The sequence below is a fragment of the Mesocricetus auratus genome, unplaced genomic scaffold (genome assembly GCF_017639785.1).
Source record: "Mesocricetus auratus isolate SY011 unplaced genomic scaffold, BCM_Maur_2.0 Super-Scaffold_100018, whole genome shotgun sequence".
Taxonomy (NCBI): Eukaryota; Metazoa; Chordata; class Mammalia; order Rodentia; family Cricetidae; genus Mesocricetus; species Mesocricetus auratus.
Window position 1 is genome coordinate 13,072,824 of NW_024429199.1, and position 18,695 is coordinate 13,091,518.

Consider the following 18,695-nt stretch of genomic DNA (forward strand, 5'->3'; position numbering starts at 1 on the left):
ACAATCTAGAACCACCTGGGAGTCTCTGCCAGATTGCCTATGTGAAAGCCTATAGCATATTTTATTACTTAATGATTGATGGGGGAGGACACAGGCCACTGTGGGTGGTGCCACTCCTGGGGAAGCAGTCCTGGGGTGTATAAGAAAGCAGAATGAACAAGCCACGGGACACAAAGCCAGTTAAGTGGCACTCCTCCGTGGCCTCTGCTTTAGGTTTCCTTATTGAATTCTCCAGGTCTCTATACTGAACTCCTTGTCTAATTTCCCTTCGTCGTAGAGTATAAAAGGTAAGATGAAATAAAGCCTCTCCCCCTCACGCTGCTTTTGGTCACAGTTATTTTATCACATCAATGAAGAGCCATATGATGCCAAGCAGGTACTAGGGTGGTTTGAATAAGCATCGCCCCATGGTCTCATAGATCTAATGCCTAGTCATCAAGGAATGAATGGCTCTACTTGAGAAAGATTAGGAGGTGTGGCCTTGTTGGAATGGGTGTGGCCTTGTGGGAGGAAGGGTGTCACCAGGGCTGGGTTTTGAGATTTTAAAAGTCTGATCCAGCCAAGCCCGTTGTCTCTCTCTTCCTGCTGCCTATTTGGATGCTTCTCCAGCATGATGTCTGGCTGCATGTCACCATGCCCCCAGCCATGATGATAATGAACTAAACCTCTGAAACTTTAGCAATCTCCAATTAAATGCTTTCTTGTATAAGAGTTGCTGTGGCCATGGTGTCTCTCTTCACAGCAATAGAACAATGACTATGACAAATACTAAGTCAAATTTATAAATAGGAATCTGTGTACTGTAAATTGTATTATACCTTTACCTACTCATTTATCCTAATCACACTTACCTTTTCTACTCTTCAGCTTTATGGGAAATAATTTTCTGCCTTGTGTATAGATCAACAATCTCCCCAAAAGGCACAGTGAGTGAATGAAATAAATATATTGCAGCTCTTGTCCTGAGTAGTAGAAATTTTTTTGCTTGTTTCCTTAAAAGAGAAGCAAAAAAAATTATCACTTATTTTAATAACATTTTATTTTACAATACTTGTCTTCAACCCCTCCTGACATGGTATCATCTATATTGGAGAAACTGTTGATATAAACTTGTAATATTTATTTCCTTAATATTTGAAATAGCCTTTTACAGTAGATCTGAGGGGGAGTAGTCATTATAAAATTAGTAACCACTGTTGCTGGTGTTCAATCTAAAAATACCATCATACTGCCAAAGTTACTCATCACCAAAGACAGACTTTAAAAATAAAGAGGGATGGAAAAAGAAGTCAATAAAAAATTACTTAATTTTTACCACTATTTTGGTCTTAACTGTCAACTTAACACAACCTAGAAACCCTTAGGCAGAGAGTCTTAATGAGAAATATCTAGATCAGGTTGGCATGCGGGCATGTCCGTGGGAAATCATTTGGATTGCTAATTGATATACAAAAACTCTAGTCATAGTAGGTGGTAGGATTCTCTAGGCAGGGGTCCAGAACAATAGAAAAAGAGTGAGCTGAGAGCAAGTGAGCATAGATATGTTTTTATTCTATCTCTGTTATTAACTGTGGATGTGATGTTTTAAGTTCTTGCCTTGATGTACCCCATAATTGTGGACTGCAAGCTGGACTTGTCAGCCAAATAAACTTTCTTCCCATCTGCTGCTTTTCATCCCAGTTACAGAAATAAAACTGGTGCAACCACATAAAAAGGCAACACAGATAAAGTCTATGGACATGTTCCAATATTCAATAAACACTAAAGTTCATTTAGCATAGTTCGGGTTCCAAGCATTTTGGATAAGGGATATTCAGCTTGTACTATATACAGTAGGCCATACTGATTACAACCATGTTTGCAGTTAAAATTAGAATATCTAAAATAGCCATTCATTCATTTATCCATCACTCATGTTCAAGGTATATTGAGAAGCAATTTTACAAGATCCTAATCCATTCACTGATATTTAGAACTGTTCAGAAGGGGTAGGGAGATAGCTTAGTCAATGACTGCTTACCTTGAAAGAACAAGGACTTGAATTTCATCCCCAGAATACATTAAAAACATATCAAAAAGCATAGTGGCACATGCTTATAATCCAAGCTCAGAGAAAGTGAAGACAGTATGCTCTTGAGGCTCTTGGTCCAGCAAGTTGCAAATTAGTAAGAGGCCCTGCCATAAGAAAGGCAGGTAGTGCCGGGCAGTGGTGGCGCACGCCTTTAATCCCAGCACTCGGGAGGCAGAGGCAGGCGGATCTCTGTGAGTTGGAGGCCAGGCTGGACCGATAGCCTCCAAAACAACACAGAGAAACCCTGTCTCATAAAAACCAAAAAAAAAAAAAAAAAAAAAAGGCAGGTAGTTTCCAAGGAATGACACATGCACATCACCCTCACACATGTATACCCACACCAAGTCACATAAACATGCATACATGTACACATATATACATATATGCATATACATATATATGTGTGTGTGTATATATATATACACAAACCAAACAGACTCTTGATGGGTAATAGTCTTCTGTGTATATGTTTGTCTTATTGGTTGATGAATAAAGCACTGTTGACAAATAGGGAAGCAAGACAGGTGGGACTAGGAGAGGTGGAGGATTCTGGGAAACGAAGACACAGTCAGTCACCATGTAGGATGCAAGAGGAGTAAGAGGTCTGGCTCCTTTCTCCGGTAAGAGAAGACCACGTGGAAACACTCAGCAGTTACGTGTTGATTATTAAGTGAGAGCTAGCCAACAAGAAACCATAGTGAATGACCAACAGCTTCATAATTAATATAGCATCCCGAGTGTTCATTTGGCACTGACGCAGCTCTGGGATGAGGCTGGCGGGAAGAATGCTCATTACAGACACATACACAGACACACATACACACCTACATACAAACACCCTGTAAACTACTGTACGTAGAATGAAACTTGCTTTTCCATTCAGTGTTTGATAACAGCAGTGTACAATAAGAGCACCAGAGGACAAGTGGGAGAGCTATGAAGATAAAAGTAATAGTTCATAGCGGAGTTAGGCTCAGAAGGAATTTTAACTCTATGACAGAGGCCATGAGGAAGGTATTAGAAAGATTTTAGGAAGACAGATGCAATCAAGCATGAATTGTCAAGAATGGACTTTGATGACAGTACGGGCAAAGTTGCTGAAACAAGGTCAACTCTGACATAAGAAACTCCATTTCAAACTTATGAACTAGAGGCTAAAGAAATGACTCAGTGGTTAAGGGCACATATTATTCTTACAAGTTCAGTTGCCAGCACCCATGTTAGGAGACTCACAACCGCCTGTATTCCAGGCCCACAGGACCAGATGACCTCTTCTGGCCTCCACAGGCAACTGCACTAACATGCACATACCCCCATAAAAACACATAAGGGTTCTCTCTAGGAGCTCCTGGCCTGGGGACTGCAGTCAGGGCAAATGGCCCCAGATGACCAAGCAACCAGGAGCCTGCAGAGAGAGCCAGTCTATTCTGGCCCACACTAAGGGCAGAGGGCATAGGTGAGCTTCAGCCCCCATCTTAGATCCGAATTCCTCCCACTCACCCTCTCACGAATCTCCTGGCCTATGGACTCCAGCCAGGTCTTCTCTCCACCCCCCACCGACTACCAAGTGACCAGGAACCTGCAGAGAGAAGAGATCTGGTCTACTCCTGCACCCACTCAGGGAAAAGAGCAGAAGACAGAGAGCAGAGGATAGAGAATATTGGAGTTACTTATACCCACGGAAAGGGAGCACTGGTCACCTACCCACCAGGAGAGGAAGAGGCTCTTTCTACATACACTGGAAGAAGAGATGGGAAAGAGACAATATAATAACACACTCAGCAAAAGAAAAACAAATATGATACCACCAGAGTCTAGAGATTCAACACCAGCAAGACCTGAAAACCCCAATGCAGACAAAGCAGAAGGGAATGACCTTAAAAACACCGTCATGAAAATGATGGAAGCCCTCAAAAAGGATATGAGAAAAATCCCTTAAAGAAAAGGAAGAAAAAAAAAACCAAACAACCCAACAACTGCAAGAAATGGAGGAAAACACAGAGCAAAAATTACAAGTAACAATTCAAACAAAGCAAGGGTTGAAAGCTGAAATAGAGACAATAAAAAAACCACAGTCTAAAGAAAAACTGTGGAAATGGTCAGGTACTACAGATACAAGCATAACCAACAGAATACAAGAGATGGAAGACAGAATCTCAGGTGTTGAAGACACACTAGGAGGAAGAGATTCATTGACCAAAGAAAATATTGAGTCCAAAAAATCCCTAACACAAAATATCCAGAAAATATGGGACACCATGAAAAGACCAAACCTAAGAGTAATAGGTATAGAAGAAGGTAAAGAAACCCATCTCAAGGATGCAGAAAACATATTCAACAAAATCATAGAAGAAAACTTTCCTAACCTAAAGAAAGACATGCCAATGAAAGTACAGGAAGCTTGCAGAACACCAAATAGAGTGAACCACAAAAAAAGTCCCCTTGCTGCATAATAATCAAGACCCCAAGCATACAGAATAAAGAAAGAATACTTAGAGCAGCTAAGATAGAAGGTCAAATAACATATAAGGGCAAAACTATCAGAATTATACCTGACTTCTACATGAAAACTCTGAAAGCCAGAAGGTCCTGGATAGATATTCTATCATCACTAAGAGACCACAGATGCCAGTCCAGACAACTATACCCAGAAAAGCTTTCAATCAATATAGATGGAGAAAACAACATATTCCATGACAAACCCAGATTTAAACAATACATATCCACTAACCCATCCCTACAAAAAGTTTTGGAAGCAAAACACCAATCCAAGGAAGTTAACAACAACCAGAAAAACATAGGCAGTAGATAATCCCACATTGCCAACAGCCAAAAGAGAAAAGGGGTGGAAAACCACATACAATTCCACCAACAATAACCATTCCAAAACAAACAAGAATGAGCAATGAATGGCCATTAATATCCCTCAATATTAATGGTCTTAACTCACCCATAACAAGGCACAGGCTAACAGAATGGATGAGAAGACAGATTCCATCCTTCTGCTGCATAGAAGAAAAGCAACTCAGCTTCAAAGATAGACATTACCTCAGAGTTAAGGGTTGGGAAAAGATTTTCCAATCAAATGGAGCCAAGAAACAAGCAGGAGTAGCAATCCTAATATCTAACAAACTACACTTTAAACTGAAATCAATCAAAAGAAATGAAGGAGGTGATCTCATACTCATCACAGGAGAAATTCACCAAGATGAAGTCTCGATTCTGAACATCTATGCCCCAAACACAAAGGCATCTACATTCGTAAAAGAAACATTACTAAAACTCAAACCACACATAAAACCTCACACACTTATAATGGGAGACTTCAACACCCTCCTCTCACCACTAGACAGGACTACCACACAGAAACGTAACAAAGTAACAAAGAAACTGGGCTGGAGAGACAGCTCAGAAGTTAAGAACACTGACTGTTCTTCCAGAGGTCCTGAGTTCAATTCCCGGCAGACACATGGTGGCTCACAACCACCTTGAATGAGATCTGGTGCCCTCTGCTGGCATGCAGGCAGAAGGCTGTATACACAATAAATAAATAAAATATTAAAAAAAAGTAGTGGTATTGTTTAAAGAAAAAAAGAAATTGTTTAAAAAAAACAAATAAACTAATAGAAGTTATAACCCAACTGTGTTTGACAGACATCTACAGAACATTCCATCCAAACACAAAAGAATATACCTTCTTCTCAGTGCCACATGGAACCTTCCCAAAAATCTACCACATTCTTCGCAACATAGCAAACCTCAACAGGTACAAAAAAATTGGAATGACTCCATGTATCTTATCAGAGCACCATTCTTTAAAGTTATAATTCAACAACAACACAATTTGCAGAAACCCTACAAACTCATGGAAATTGAACAATGCGCAACTGCACGCACCACTGCTGGATCAAAGAATAAATAAAAAAAATTAAAGACTTCCTAGAATTCAATGAGAATGAAGACACAACATACTCAAACTTGTGGGACACTCTGAAAGCAGTGCTAAGAGGAAAGTGCATAGCACTAAGCACCCACATGAAGAAACTGGAGAATAGCCACACTAGAGAATTAACAGCACAACTGAAAGCTCTAGAACAAAAAGAAACAAACTCCCCCAGGAGCAGTAGATGCCTGGAAATAATCAAATTGAAGGCTGAACTCAATAAAGTAGAAACTAGGAAAACAATACAAAGAATGAATGTAATGAAGAGTTGGTTCTTGAGAAAATCAACAAGATAGACAAACCTTTATCCAAACTTACCAAAAGGCAGAATGTGAACATGCAAATTAACAAAATCAGAAATGAAAAAGGGGGGACATAACAACGGACACTGAGGAAATCCAAAGAAACATTAGGTCATACTTTGAAAATCTGTACTCCACAAAATTTGAAGATTTAAAGGAAATGGACAATTTTCTGGATAGATATAACATGCCAAAATTAAATCAAGAAAACATAAGCAATTAAAAATAAACCTGTAACCCTTAAGGAAATAGAAACAGTCATCAAAAGTCTCCCAACCAAAAAAGCCCAGGTCCAGATGACCTCAGTGCAGAATTCTACCAGAAATTCAAAGATCAGCTTATACCAATTCTCCTCAAAGTATTCCATGCAATAGAATCAGAAGGGTCTTTGCCAAACTCTCTCTATGAGGCTTCAATAACATTGATACCCAAGCCACACAAAGTCACAACTAAGAAAGAGAAATTCAGACCATTATCACTCATGAATATTGATGCAAAAATACTCAATAAAATACTGGCAAATCGGATCCAAGAAAACATCAGAAACATCATCCACCATGATAAAGTAGGTTTCGTCCCAGGGACACGAGGGGTGGGTCAACATAGAAAAATCCATCAGTGTAATCCACCATATAAACAAGTTGAGAAACAAAAATCACATGATCATCTCACTAGATGCTGAAAGAGCCTTTGACAAAAATCCAACACCCCTTCATGATAAAGGTCTTGGAGAGATCTGGGATAACAGGAACATACCTAAACATAATAAAAGCTATATACAGCAAACCAACAGCCAACATCAAACTAAATGGAGAGAAACTCAAAGCAATTCCTCTAAAATCAGGGACAAGACAAGGCTGTCCACTCTTTCCATACCTCTTCAATATTGTCCTTGAAGTTCTAGCCAGAGCATTAAGGCAACAAAAGGAGATCAAGGGGATAGAAATTGGAAAGGAATAGGTTAAACTTTCACTATTTGCAGATGATATGATAGTTTACATAAGTGACCCAAAAAACTCTACTAGGAATCTCCTAAAGCTGATAAATACCTTCAGCAAAGTGTCAGGATAAAAGATCAACTCAAGAAAATATAGCCCTATTATATACAGATGACAAAAGCGCTGAGAAATAAATCAGAAACATACCCTTTACAATTGCCACAAACAACATAAAATACCTTGGGGTAACCCTAACCAAACAAGGGAAAGACCTGTATCGCAAAAACTTTGAGTCTTTTTTTTTTTTTTTTTTTGGTTTTACGAGACAGGGTTTCTCTGTTTTGGAGGCTGTCGGTCCAGCCTGGCCTCGAACTCACAGAGATCCGCCTGCCTCTGCCTCCCGAGTGCTGGGATTAAAGGCGTGCGCCACCAACGCCCGGCAACTTTGAGTCTTTAAAGAAACAAATTTAAAAAGACACCAGAAAATGGAAAGATCTCCCATGCTCTTGGGTAGATAGGATCAACATAGTAAAAATGGCAGTCTTGCCAAAAGCAATCTACAGATTCAATACAATCCCCATCAAAATCTCAACACAATTCTTCACAGACCTTGAAAGAACAATTCTCAACTTTATATGGAAAAACAAAAGACCCAGGATAGCCAAAACAGCCCTGTTCAACAAAGCAAAGTCCGGAGGCATCACCATCCCTGATTTTAAGCTCTATGATAGAGATATCATCCGGAAAATAGCTTGGCATTAACACAAAAATAGACAGGTAGACCAATGGAATCAAATTGAAATCCCTGATATTAACCCACACACATATGAACACTTGGTTTTTGACAAAGATTCTAAGATTATAGAAAAAAGAAGGCATCTTCAACAAATAGTGCTGGCATACCTGGATGCTGACATGTAGAAGACTGTAGATAAACCCATGCCTATCACCATGCACAAAACTTAAGTCCAACAAGGATGTCTGTTCCACTATGTTTATAGCAGCACTATTTGCAATAGGCAGAACCTGGAAGCAACCTACATGTCCCCCAACTGAAGAGTAGATAGAGAAAATGTGTTGCACTTACACAATGTAGTACTATACAGCAGGGGGAAAAAACAATGGAATCTTGAAATTTGCAACCATATGGATAGCACTAGAAGAAACCATCCTGAGTGAGGTAACCCAGTCGCAAAAAGACAAACAAGGTATGTACTCACTCATATATGGATTTTAGACATGAATCAGGGGAGCACCAGCCTACAATCCCACTGCCAGAGAGTCTGGGAAAAAGGAAGGACCCTAACAGAGATATGCATGGTTCTCCAGATAAGGTGGAATGAGGCAAGATCTCCTGAGCAGATTGGGAGCATGGGGGGATGAGGGGAGAGGGAGCCAGGAAAAAGAGAGGGGGAGAAGAGGAGGGGAGAAGAGGACATGGGGGAGCAGGAAGGTTGAGTTGGGGGAAGAAAGAGGAGAGCAGGATGAGAGATACCATAATAGAGGGAATCATTTTAGGTTTGAGGGGCGATCTGGCACTAGTGAGATTTCCAGAGATCTTCAAGGATGACACCAACTGGCAAACTAAGCAATAGTGGAGAAACTTTAAATGCCCCTCCCTAATAATGATTTTTGACGACTATCTTACATACCATCCTAGAACCTCCATCCAGTGATAGACGGAAGCAGAGGCAGACACCCACAGCTAAACACTGAACTGAACTCCTGGAACCCAGTGACAGAGAGGGAGGACTGATGAGCAAAGGGGTCAAGGCTGGGCTGGTGAAACCCAGAGAAACAGCTGACCTGAACAAGGAGGAGATCTTGGATCCCAGACTGATGGCTGAGTAGCCAGCATGGGACTGATGCAGACTCCCTGAATCTGGGTGTCAGTGAGGAGGCCTAGGCAATCTATGGCGCTTTGGGTAGTAGATCAGTAATTATCCCTGGCACACAAATGGACTTTGGGCACTCATCCCACAATGAGGGATGCTCTCTCAGTCTGAACATTTTGGGGCGGGTCTAGGCCCTCCCAGCAACAAAATGACAGATTCTAGAGATCCCCCCACAGAGGGCTTTACCTTCACTGGAAAATGGAGTAGGGATTGGGTTGGGGGGGCTGGGAGGCCTGGTGGGGGGGAGTGGACGTGCAGGGGAGGGAGAGGGAGCTAGGACTGACATGGGAAGCAAGGTTGTTTCTAATTTAAATATATAATTAAAAAAATTGTGTCAAAAAACACATAAGGATGCAGTGCACATAACTAAAAATAAAAATAGATCCTTTACAAATATATAAACAAAGGCATTAGCAAAATAAAGAGGAAACAGACAAAAATACATGTTTAAGAAAATTAAATCAATACAACTTAGCAGTAATTACACAATGACATCAAAAGAATGACAAAAGTTCCCCAGACTGATAGCTGGGAAGCCAGCATAGGACTGACCCAAACCTCCTGAACGTGAGTGTCAGTTAGGAGGCCTGGGCAATCTATAGGTCCTCTGGTAGTGGATCAGTATTTTTCCCTAGTATCCGAATGAACTTTAGGGGCCCACTCCACATAGAGGGATTCTCTCTCAGCCTAGACACACAGGGGAGGGTCTAGGCCCTGTTCCAAATGATATGACTTTGAAGATCCCCCTTGGAAGGCCTCAGCCTCCCTGAAGAACAGAAAGAGATGGGATAAGGGGTCTGTGGGGGGCAGGGAAGGTGGGAAGAGAATGGGAACTGGGAGTGACATGTAAAACAAGACCGTTTCTAATTTATATTAAAAAGAGAAAGGAGCCAGTTGTGCATGCCTTTAATCCCAGCACTCAGGAGGCAGAGGCAGGCGGATTTCTGTGAGTTCAAAGCCAGCCTGGTCTACAGAGCTAGTTCCAGAACAGCTTCCAAAACAATACAGAGAAACCCTGTCTCAAAAAAAAAAAAAAAAAAAAAAAAAAAGAGAAAGGAAAGAAATGGAAACACAGCATACCAAAACCAAAACCTACGGAATGCAATTAAATCAGTTATAAGAGGATGTAATGTGCCTACATTAAAAAAAATAGCAAAAGTTGAGAAAATTCAAGTTGTTAGCTTTGTGATGAATTTCTTCTTATACTTTTAAGTAATTCATATAAAGAAAACAATAGGTATAGTGAACAGGAAGAGAAATTTGGGTCTTTGGTGTTATAGCTTCACAAGTGCCAATGTAACATCCCAGCAGTGACATTAAGTAAGATACAGTGTGAAGTTCAGGAAAACTATGTGCACTTGAAGATTTCAGTTAACATTTACATTGCATAAAAATACATAATACATAAAATCATGAAAGTCGATGGGCTCTCCCAAGAGAACACGCAGAGTGTGTGTGGCGGGGCTCGCGGGAAAGCAACAGGCAGAGTGTCTCAAAATGAATAAAGAAAAGAGAAGCACGTCTCAGGTGAACAGGAACAGCATGTCCCATGAGGAGGAAGCAATCCACAAAAGAGGGACAGTGCCATGTAAAGGGAGAAGAATCACAGGGGTTTAACCTGTGAAGGGGGCAGGTAAGCGAAGACTTGGTAATGGGGGCTCTTAGTGTACTAAAGGAGGAAGCCTCATCTCTGCAGATGAAAATGGACATCAAATGGCGAGCTGGAACCTGAAGTGAACAGAACACTTATATTAGAGTCCTTCCAGATTAGAAGGCAAGCAGAGAAGTCACTGATACATGCAGCACAACACTGGCTTTGTTTTGGTTTGGATTTTCATGAAAACTTCACAGGCAGGGGAGTGATGCAGAGAAAGGTAGCAAAAGATAGTCAACATGGCAGCCCCTGGGGTATAACTCAATGGGAGAGATGGTACATGGACAATGCTCTGGGTTTCATTCTGAGGGTTAGGGGCCACAGCGGAGCAACTGCGGATTCTGTTTGTCAAATCACTCACAGAGACTGTAAGAGGATCAAGAGGACTATCTAAAATACAATACTTGTCCTGGTTAGCTTTTTTATCAACTGGACACAAGTTAGAGATACCTGAGAAGAGGGCACTGGGATTGAGAAAACACTTCCCTGTTAGGCAAGCCTGGGGAGCATTTTCCTGACTGATGTGGGAGGTCCCAGCCTACTGTGAGAGGTACCACCCCTGGGCAGTCAGTCTTGGGTTTAAAACAAAGCCAGTTGGGCGAGCCACAAGGAGCAAGCCAGGGAGCAGCATTCTTCTATGGCCTCTGCTTCAGCTCCTGCTTCCAGCATCCTGTGGTGAGTTCATGCCCTGTCGATGAACTGTGGTGTGGAATTGCAAACTGAAATAAACCCTTTCCTCAACAAGTTGCTGGTAGTCATGGTGTCTTACCACACCAATTGAAATCCAACTACAACACGTGTGTATTACAGGCTGGAGAAAAGGAATGCTGGCATAGGCATACTAACATGCATCTGTACACACAGACAGATGCAGGGTATTTGGAGGGTTCATATATGTAACCTTCATTTTCCTAGCAAGGACTCTTCTTGAGACAAAATAGGCAAGAACAAGGAAAAGAAGTTGATGAGACTGGCAAGGATCAGCAACTGCTAGGGGACATGAGACAAAGAAACATCTGTATTAGTCACCTTCCTCATCACTGTGACATAGCTGACAGACGTAACTTCAGCGAGCCGCAGAATTTATTGCAGCTCACAGTTTGATAGGGTGCAGTCTATCATAGCAGAGCAAATAAAACGAAGTCCATGGGGTTCCATGTGCCTCACATCTCAAGCAGAAAGTAGAAAGTACTCAGGTCAGAACTGAGATCAGGCTATAGCCCTCAAGACCCAGCCCCTGGTCACCTAGCCCTCCAGCCAAGATGGCATTTCTTACAGGTTCCACAAACTCTAAAAATAGCACCAACAGATGGGAACCAAGTCTTAAAACACACGAGTCTCTGTGGGGACACCAGACCTTGTTCAGAGACCCACTTCCCCATCAGCCTGGGAGTAGGCAGCTGTAAGACAGACAATGTTTACTAAAAACATGTTTACTAAAAACAATACAATGCCCGGGGCAATAAGTTCCTGAAAATGGCTGCCAATGGGAACCACTCTGACCTCGACCTTGTCCAAAGACTAACCACCTCTTCTGACACACCCAGATCAGTTTTTGGTGTCAGAGCAGAACCAGCCAGGGGTAGAGAGAGAGAACAGAAGCTTTTCTGGAGGGAGACCTTTCTTGGGAAGTTTTCTTGAGCCTTTTTGGGGCCTGCTTAAAGTTTTATTTACACCGTTGAACGAGTCTCTGTGTTGTCAATCCCCGACACCCTCCGCACATTCTCGGACACAGGCTGCACAGCTGACGCGGCAAGTCTAGGGGTTGGGGGGTATTTTATATCCAAACCATAAATTCACCACCTGCCCCACAGCAGCTTGCTGCCACCTCAGAATGCAAAATGCGCCCACTATTCAGTGCAATTTAAAAAACTTCCAGTCTTTAATAATTTCAGCATTGTTCAAAAGATCAAGGTCTCTTCAACCCCAAGAAAAAAAAAACCACAGCTGTGGTGGCACACACCTTTGATCACAGGACTCAACAGGACTCAAGAGGCAGAGACAGGCAGATCTCTGTGAACTGGGCCTCAAAAAGAAAAAAAAAAGATTACAGACTTCCAATAAATAATATACAGAGTGAACACACCCTTTCCAAGCAGTAGACTATGATGGCAAGAAGGAAAGGCCTAGCTACACAAGACCAAAACTCCTCAGAGCAAGGGCTGGTTCTTGCATTGCAATTCCATACTGGAAATCGCAGCTCATGGTGGCAACTTCTGTGCTCCAGTAGGCTTGGGTAGCCTCGCATGACCCTGCTGATTGCATCACAAGTGGCCTCTCACTTGAGCTGGCTCCACTTGGTGCCTAAAGCTTTCCTAGACATATGTCCCCCATTCCTGGCATCTTCAACATACTGAGCTCTCCCACAATATATGTCTTCACAATATATATCTTCACTTTTACTTCACAGATCGGCCTCTTAGGGCCACTTGCTAGACCTTTCTCTACACACTACATGGTCTCCACAACTTTCTAGAATCTTGCAACATACTTCCAAGACCCCAAAACACTTGCAATCCTGCAAGCCTGATTAAGCAACACCACACAGATACACACAGATGCAAAATTCTGCTGTAAACTCAAGATGCAACTGGATCCCTCTGAACCCTGGCTAGCATGGCTACCTTGGCTATCTTCCCTGGTAGCTAAACCTAGGGAAACATTTCACTAAGCAAATCTATTGGAGCAGGGTGCCACGGAGGTGCTATCTTTTCAAGCACTCGATTTTCACACACTTGCTTTTCAAATACATTTGCACTGCTACACCCTAGAGTTTTTAATGGGCAGTATCTTGCCCTCTAGCAAACATTCACATCATTCAAATACAAAGTGTAAGGTTTCTCGTTCATGACACTAGTCCCTAAGATTCACCACTCCATGGTCTGTAGCTGCTATGTCAATTCTCCATAAGGACACAGCTTCTTTCCTTAGCACACTGCACATTTTTCACGTCTTTCCATTCTATTCTATCTTCTGGTCTCTCACTCTGACTGTAGCCAGAAGGAGTTAGTAATAACCATGTATAGCCTGAACATGACTCTCACTTCCTTGTACGATGGATGTGCTCTTCTGAGGCTCTCCTTTGAGTACCAGTGCTTTGTTTGTTTATTTCTCCAATGGTCGCCTTACCCACAACGACTGCAGTAGTGGATATTGGTTATAAAGTAGTGAACTTTATCTTAGATGGTCAACAATTTACTGTGCATCATCTGTTTTTCAGATGTTAGTTGATGGTAGAGGGAAAAGGACAATACATTATTACAGTTAGAACATTACAATCAAATATATAGTGAAGAGATGCACAGAACAAGTATGGCTACATATTCATTTCAAAGAAAATACATATGTTTCTAAAAGTCACTGTAGCACATGGTTTAGATTTAATTTATCTTCCCATGATACCAGCAATAAACAAATAAGTCATTACTAAAACATAAGAATGTAATAGCTACAGTGCACAACAAGTGTAGGGAACGTAGAGCTATAGATGCCAACATTAGCAAGCCAGACAGACATCAGACAAATAATGACACAGCTTAGTAAAAACAAGAACAGGTAAAATTAAAAATCGGTAAGCAAAAAGGAAAAATTATGATCAGCACAGAAACTAATGACATGGAAGTGAAAAACAAATACAATTCAACAAGACATAGAGTAATAAGTTGATTCTTATTTTACTTTTTAAATTTTATTTGTGTGTGTGTGTGTGTGTGTGTGTGTGTGTGTGTGTGTGTGTGTGTGTGTGTGTTAAGCAAAAATGCCGGCACATCACTTGTGCAGAGGTCTGAAAACTACAACTTACAAGAGTGGGTCCTCTCCTTTCACCAGGTCACTGTGGTTTGCATGAGCAGTAATTTTATCCCTCTGAGCCATTTCATCAGCCCCAAGTTAATATTTGAAAAAGATAAACAAGATTGGCAAAGACATAGCCAAGTTAATCAAAAGACTGAGAAAAGCCAAGTTAATAAAAACAAGGATTAAAGAGAAAATATTGTAATACAACAGATACCAAGAAAATTCGAAATATCATTTAAAAACAAACACAATCTAAAAGAAACAAATGAATTTCAAGACAGATATGACTTACCAAAATTAAACTAATAGAAGATACACAAATTTAAAGATGTATTTTTTTACATGTATGGGTGTTTTGCCTGCACATCTGTTTAGTGACTACCTGGTGCTCTTGGATGCTATAAGGGCATCAAATTCCCTAAAACTGGAAGAACAAATGGCTGGGAACTACCATGTGGGTTCTGGGAATTAAACCAGGGTCCTCTGAAGATCATCCGGTGCTCTTACTCTGACTAAGAGTAAGAGACCTAGAGCAAGCAATGAGTTTGAAGCAGAGGAAAACAAAATCTCCCAGCTAAAACAAGTCCATGCTACATGAATTCACTATTGGCTCTCCCAGATCTTTATAGAGGAGCTAACACCTGGACTTTTCTAACTACTCTATACAGTAGAAAAAGAAGGAAACTCTTTGTACAAAGTTACTATTACCCTGCTGCCCAGGTCAAATAAAGACACAACAATAAAAAAAAAGAATTATGGACCAATCACCCTGATGAACACTACATGTAAACATTCTCAATTAAATGCTTCCAAACTGAACTCAAAAACACAAATTGATCATTAATCATGACAAAGCTGACTCCCTCCAGAGATACAGGAATGGTTTAACACATATAACCCAAAAATTACACTCCACTACATAAATGAACTTGAGAGAAATCACAAAATCATCTCAGAGAAACCACAAAATCAACTCAATAAATATATCTGAGGCTTTTGACAAATTCCACCATCCTTTCATGACAAAAGTCCTCAAGAGACTAGGAATAGAAGGAGCATATCTCAACATAACAAAGACCTTGAGCCATCAACTATACTAAGTGGGATAAAATACAAAAGTATTTCCACCAAGATTGGGAACAAAGACAAGGGTGTCACCCAGTTTCCCCAACTGCTACATAGTAGACTATTAGCTACAATAACAAGACAAGAGAAATAAAAAAGTCAATGCATCTTTCTATACAAAAATTATTCTACATATAAAATACTCTAATGACATCATAAGAAAACTCTTAACTCTGATGAACACTTTCAGCAGTGTGACAGGACACAAAATTAACATACAAAAACCAACATAAAAAATCAGCAACCTTCATATTTAAGAGAAACAAGCATGCTAAGAATAAAACCAGGAAAACAATTTCACTCCTAACGGTCTCAAAAAAATTCCTTGTTATAAATTGAACCAAAGAAGTGACTGACCTCTACAAAGAAAATTTAGATACTGAAGCTATTAAATACAAAATGAAAATGATTGTACTACCAAAAGCAACCTACAGGTTCAATCCAATTTCCATCAAAATTTTAGTGTCATTTGTCACAAAAACATTTAAAGCAATCTCAAAATTCACATGGAAGTACTACAGACTCTAGGGAGTCAAAGAAACCCTTACCAAAGAGGGTTAGTCTAGAGGACCTGATTTCAGCTTATCTAGTAAAGTCACAGTAACAGAACCTCACGGTACCAACACAATTCAAATAAAAACTCTCACCTCATTTTTTACACAGGGGTCAAAAATACACACTAGAGAAGATAGCCCCTTCACTACATAGTGCAGGGACAATTTGTATCTCCATATAGAGTGTGAAACTATATCTTTATATTTCAACCTGAACAAATAATCTCAAAATGGATGCAAAACCTCAAAATGGTACCCAAAGCTTGAAAATTTCCAGATCCAAAATTAGGAAGACACTTCAAGATAGTTTTCACTAAAACTTTGTTGCTTAGAAAATAAAGCCAACAATCAACAAATGGAACTTTACATCAAAAACATCTGTACAACAAAGCGAGCAGTGATTTGGATGCTAACAGTGGAAAATCTGTGCTAGCCACACATCAGAGAGAAAATTAATATCTAGAATATACAAGTAACTCCAAAAACAAAAGATCAGGAGATCAAACACCCCAATCAACAAGTGAATTAAATGAATGACAGTTCTCAAAAGATGAAATTGAACTGATAGAACAATGTATGAAAATTCAGCCTCGCTAGTCATCATTGAAATGCAAACTAAAATACACCAGGATTCCATCTCACACCAATCAGAATAGCAGTCATTAAGGAAACAAGCTATGAATAGTCTAGAGATGGCTCAGTAGTTAAGAGCACTTGCTCTTCCAGATGACCTGGGCTCAATTCCCACCACTCCATATGGTAGCTCACAACCATCTGTAACTCTAATTCCAGGGAATCCAGTGCCTTTTCATGCCTCCACAAATGTGGTGCAGACATATATACAAGCAAACACACATAACATAAAACTAACAAAAAGATAACAAGTAGTAAAAGTACTACCTCAGATGAGGATGTGAATAAAAGGGAACCTTAAGATTGTTGCTAGAAATGTATATTAGCCTAGTGGAAATCAGTACGGAGGTTTCTCAGGAAATTCAAAACAAGAATATCATATGATCCAGATACATTCCTAGGTGTTTGCACAAAGAACTCTCAGTCAGTGTATCACAAACATGTCTACACAACAATGTTATCACAACAGCTAAATTACAGAACCAACCAAGGTATCTAACAACAAGGGAATGGAGATATACTATATTTGAATTGGGGATGGTAATGAATAGTGTTTTCAGACACAAAGAAAAAGGAAGTTATGTCACTTTCAGGAAAATAGATTCAACTAGAGATTAAGAAATTAAGTCAGGCCGGGTGTTGGTGGTGCATGCCTTTAATCCCAGCACTCGGGAGGCAGAGGTGGGCAGATCTCTGTGAGTTCGAGGCCAGCCTGGTTTACAGCTTGAGTTCCAGGATGGCCTCCAAAGCTACAGAGAAACCATGTCTTGTAAAAAAAAAAAAAAAAAAAAGAACAAAAGAAAAGAAAAAGAAATTAAGTCTTAGACAAATACATTTTCTCTCATTTTAGTTCCTACATTTCATACACATAAAATTATATATACACATTACTTATAAATCATGTATATACAAATACACACATAGACATACACACACACCATATTAGAGCAGAGAGCAAACTGTCTAGGAGAATAAAGGGGACTGGGGACAGGAAGTAAGAAAGGGGAAGGTAGAGGGATATGGCAGGGGTGAAATGCACTCACCACATATATTAAAAGCAATATAGTACCGCATACAATGAATACAATAATTTTTAAAATAAGACTTTTAAGAAATGTAAGCCATTACTGAACTGTTTTTAATAATAAAGTTAGCCATTTTAGTATACAAAATAAAGAAAACAATACTTACCACAATGCTTTGAATGTCCCAAAATTCCATCAGCTTTCATGGCCTCACACAATTCCAAGTACTGAACACACTGATGAACTGCTGTAGTTATCTAATTAAAATCATCATAATAATAATAGTCATAAATTGGTTTCAGAAATACATAGCCACTGTGTCCAAAAATTCAATTGCAGAAAATTAATCTAAAAAATTCAAATTTCAGAGAACAAAGATACAATAAAAAATGATGTGCACTCCTGTTGTCCCCAAAAGTCTTGATTATCATATCTCGATTCTCCATGGCAGAAATTTCCAACCTTCTTCTTCACAGACATACTGTTATTTTTATTTTATTTATTTCTATTACTTATGTGTATGTGCCTGTGTGAGTTTCTGTGCACCAAGAGCATGCATCTGCCCTGAGAGGTCAGGAGAGAAGTTACAATGGAGTTATAGGATTGTGAGCTGTCATGTGGGTGCTGGGAAGCGATCCTGGGTCTTCTGCGGGAGCAAAAAATGCCTTTAACCGCTGAGCCATTTCTCCTGTACCACAGACATATTACTTACAGATGACTTTTAATTCTAATTTCTGGTAAGATAAGAACTGGTGAGAGT

The 18,695-nt window shown here is 40.1% G+C and overlaps 1 protein-coding gene across 1 annotated transcript in view; it reads right to left on the bottom strand.

The window, feature by feature from the left end:
- Window positions 1–18,695, bottom strand: part of Tbc1d32 (TBC1 domain family member 32) — a 202,417-nt gene that overhangs the window by 142,099 nt on the left and 41,623 nt on the right. Inside the window, exons 11-12 of the mRNA XM_005073305.4 lie at window positions 18,102–18,192; window positions 852–992 (exon numbers count right to left, since the gene is read on the bottom strand). Of these exons, the coding sequence (XP_005073362.1) occupies window positions 852–992; window positions 18,102–18,192 (232 nt within the window). The remainder of the gene's footprint in view (window positions 1–851; window positions 993–18,101; window positions 18,193–18,695) is intronic.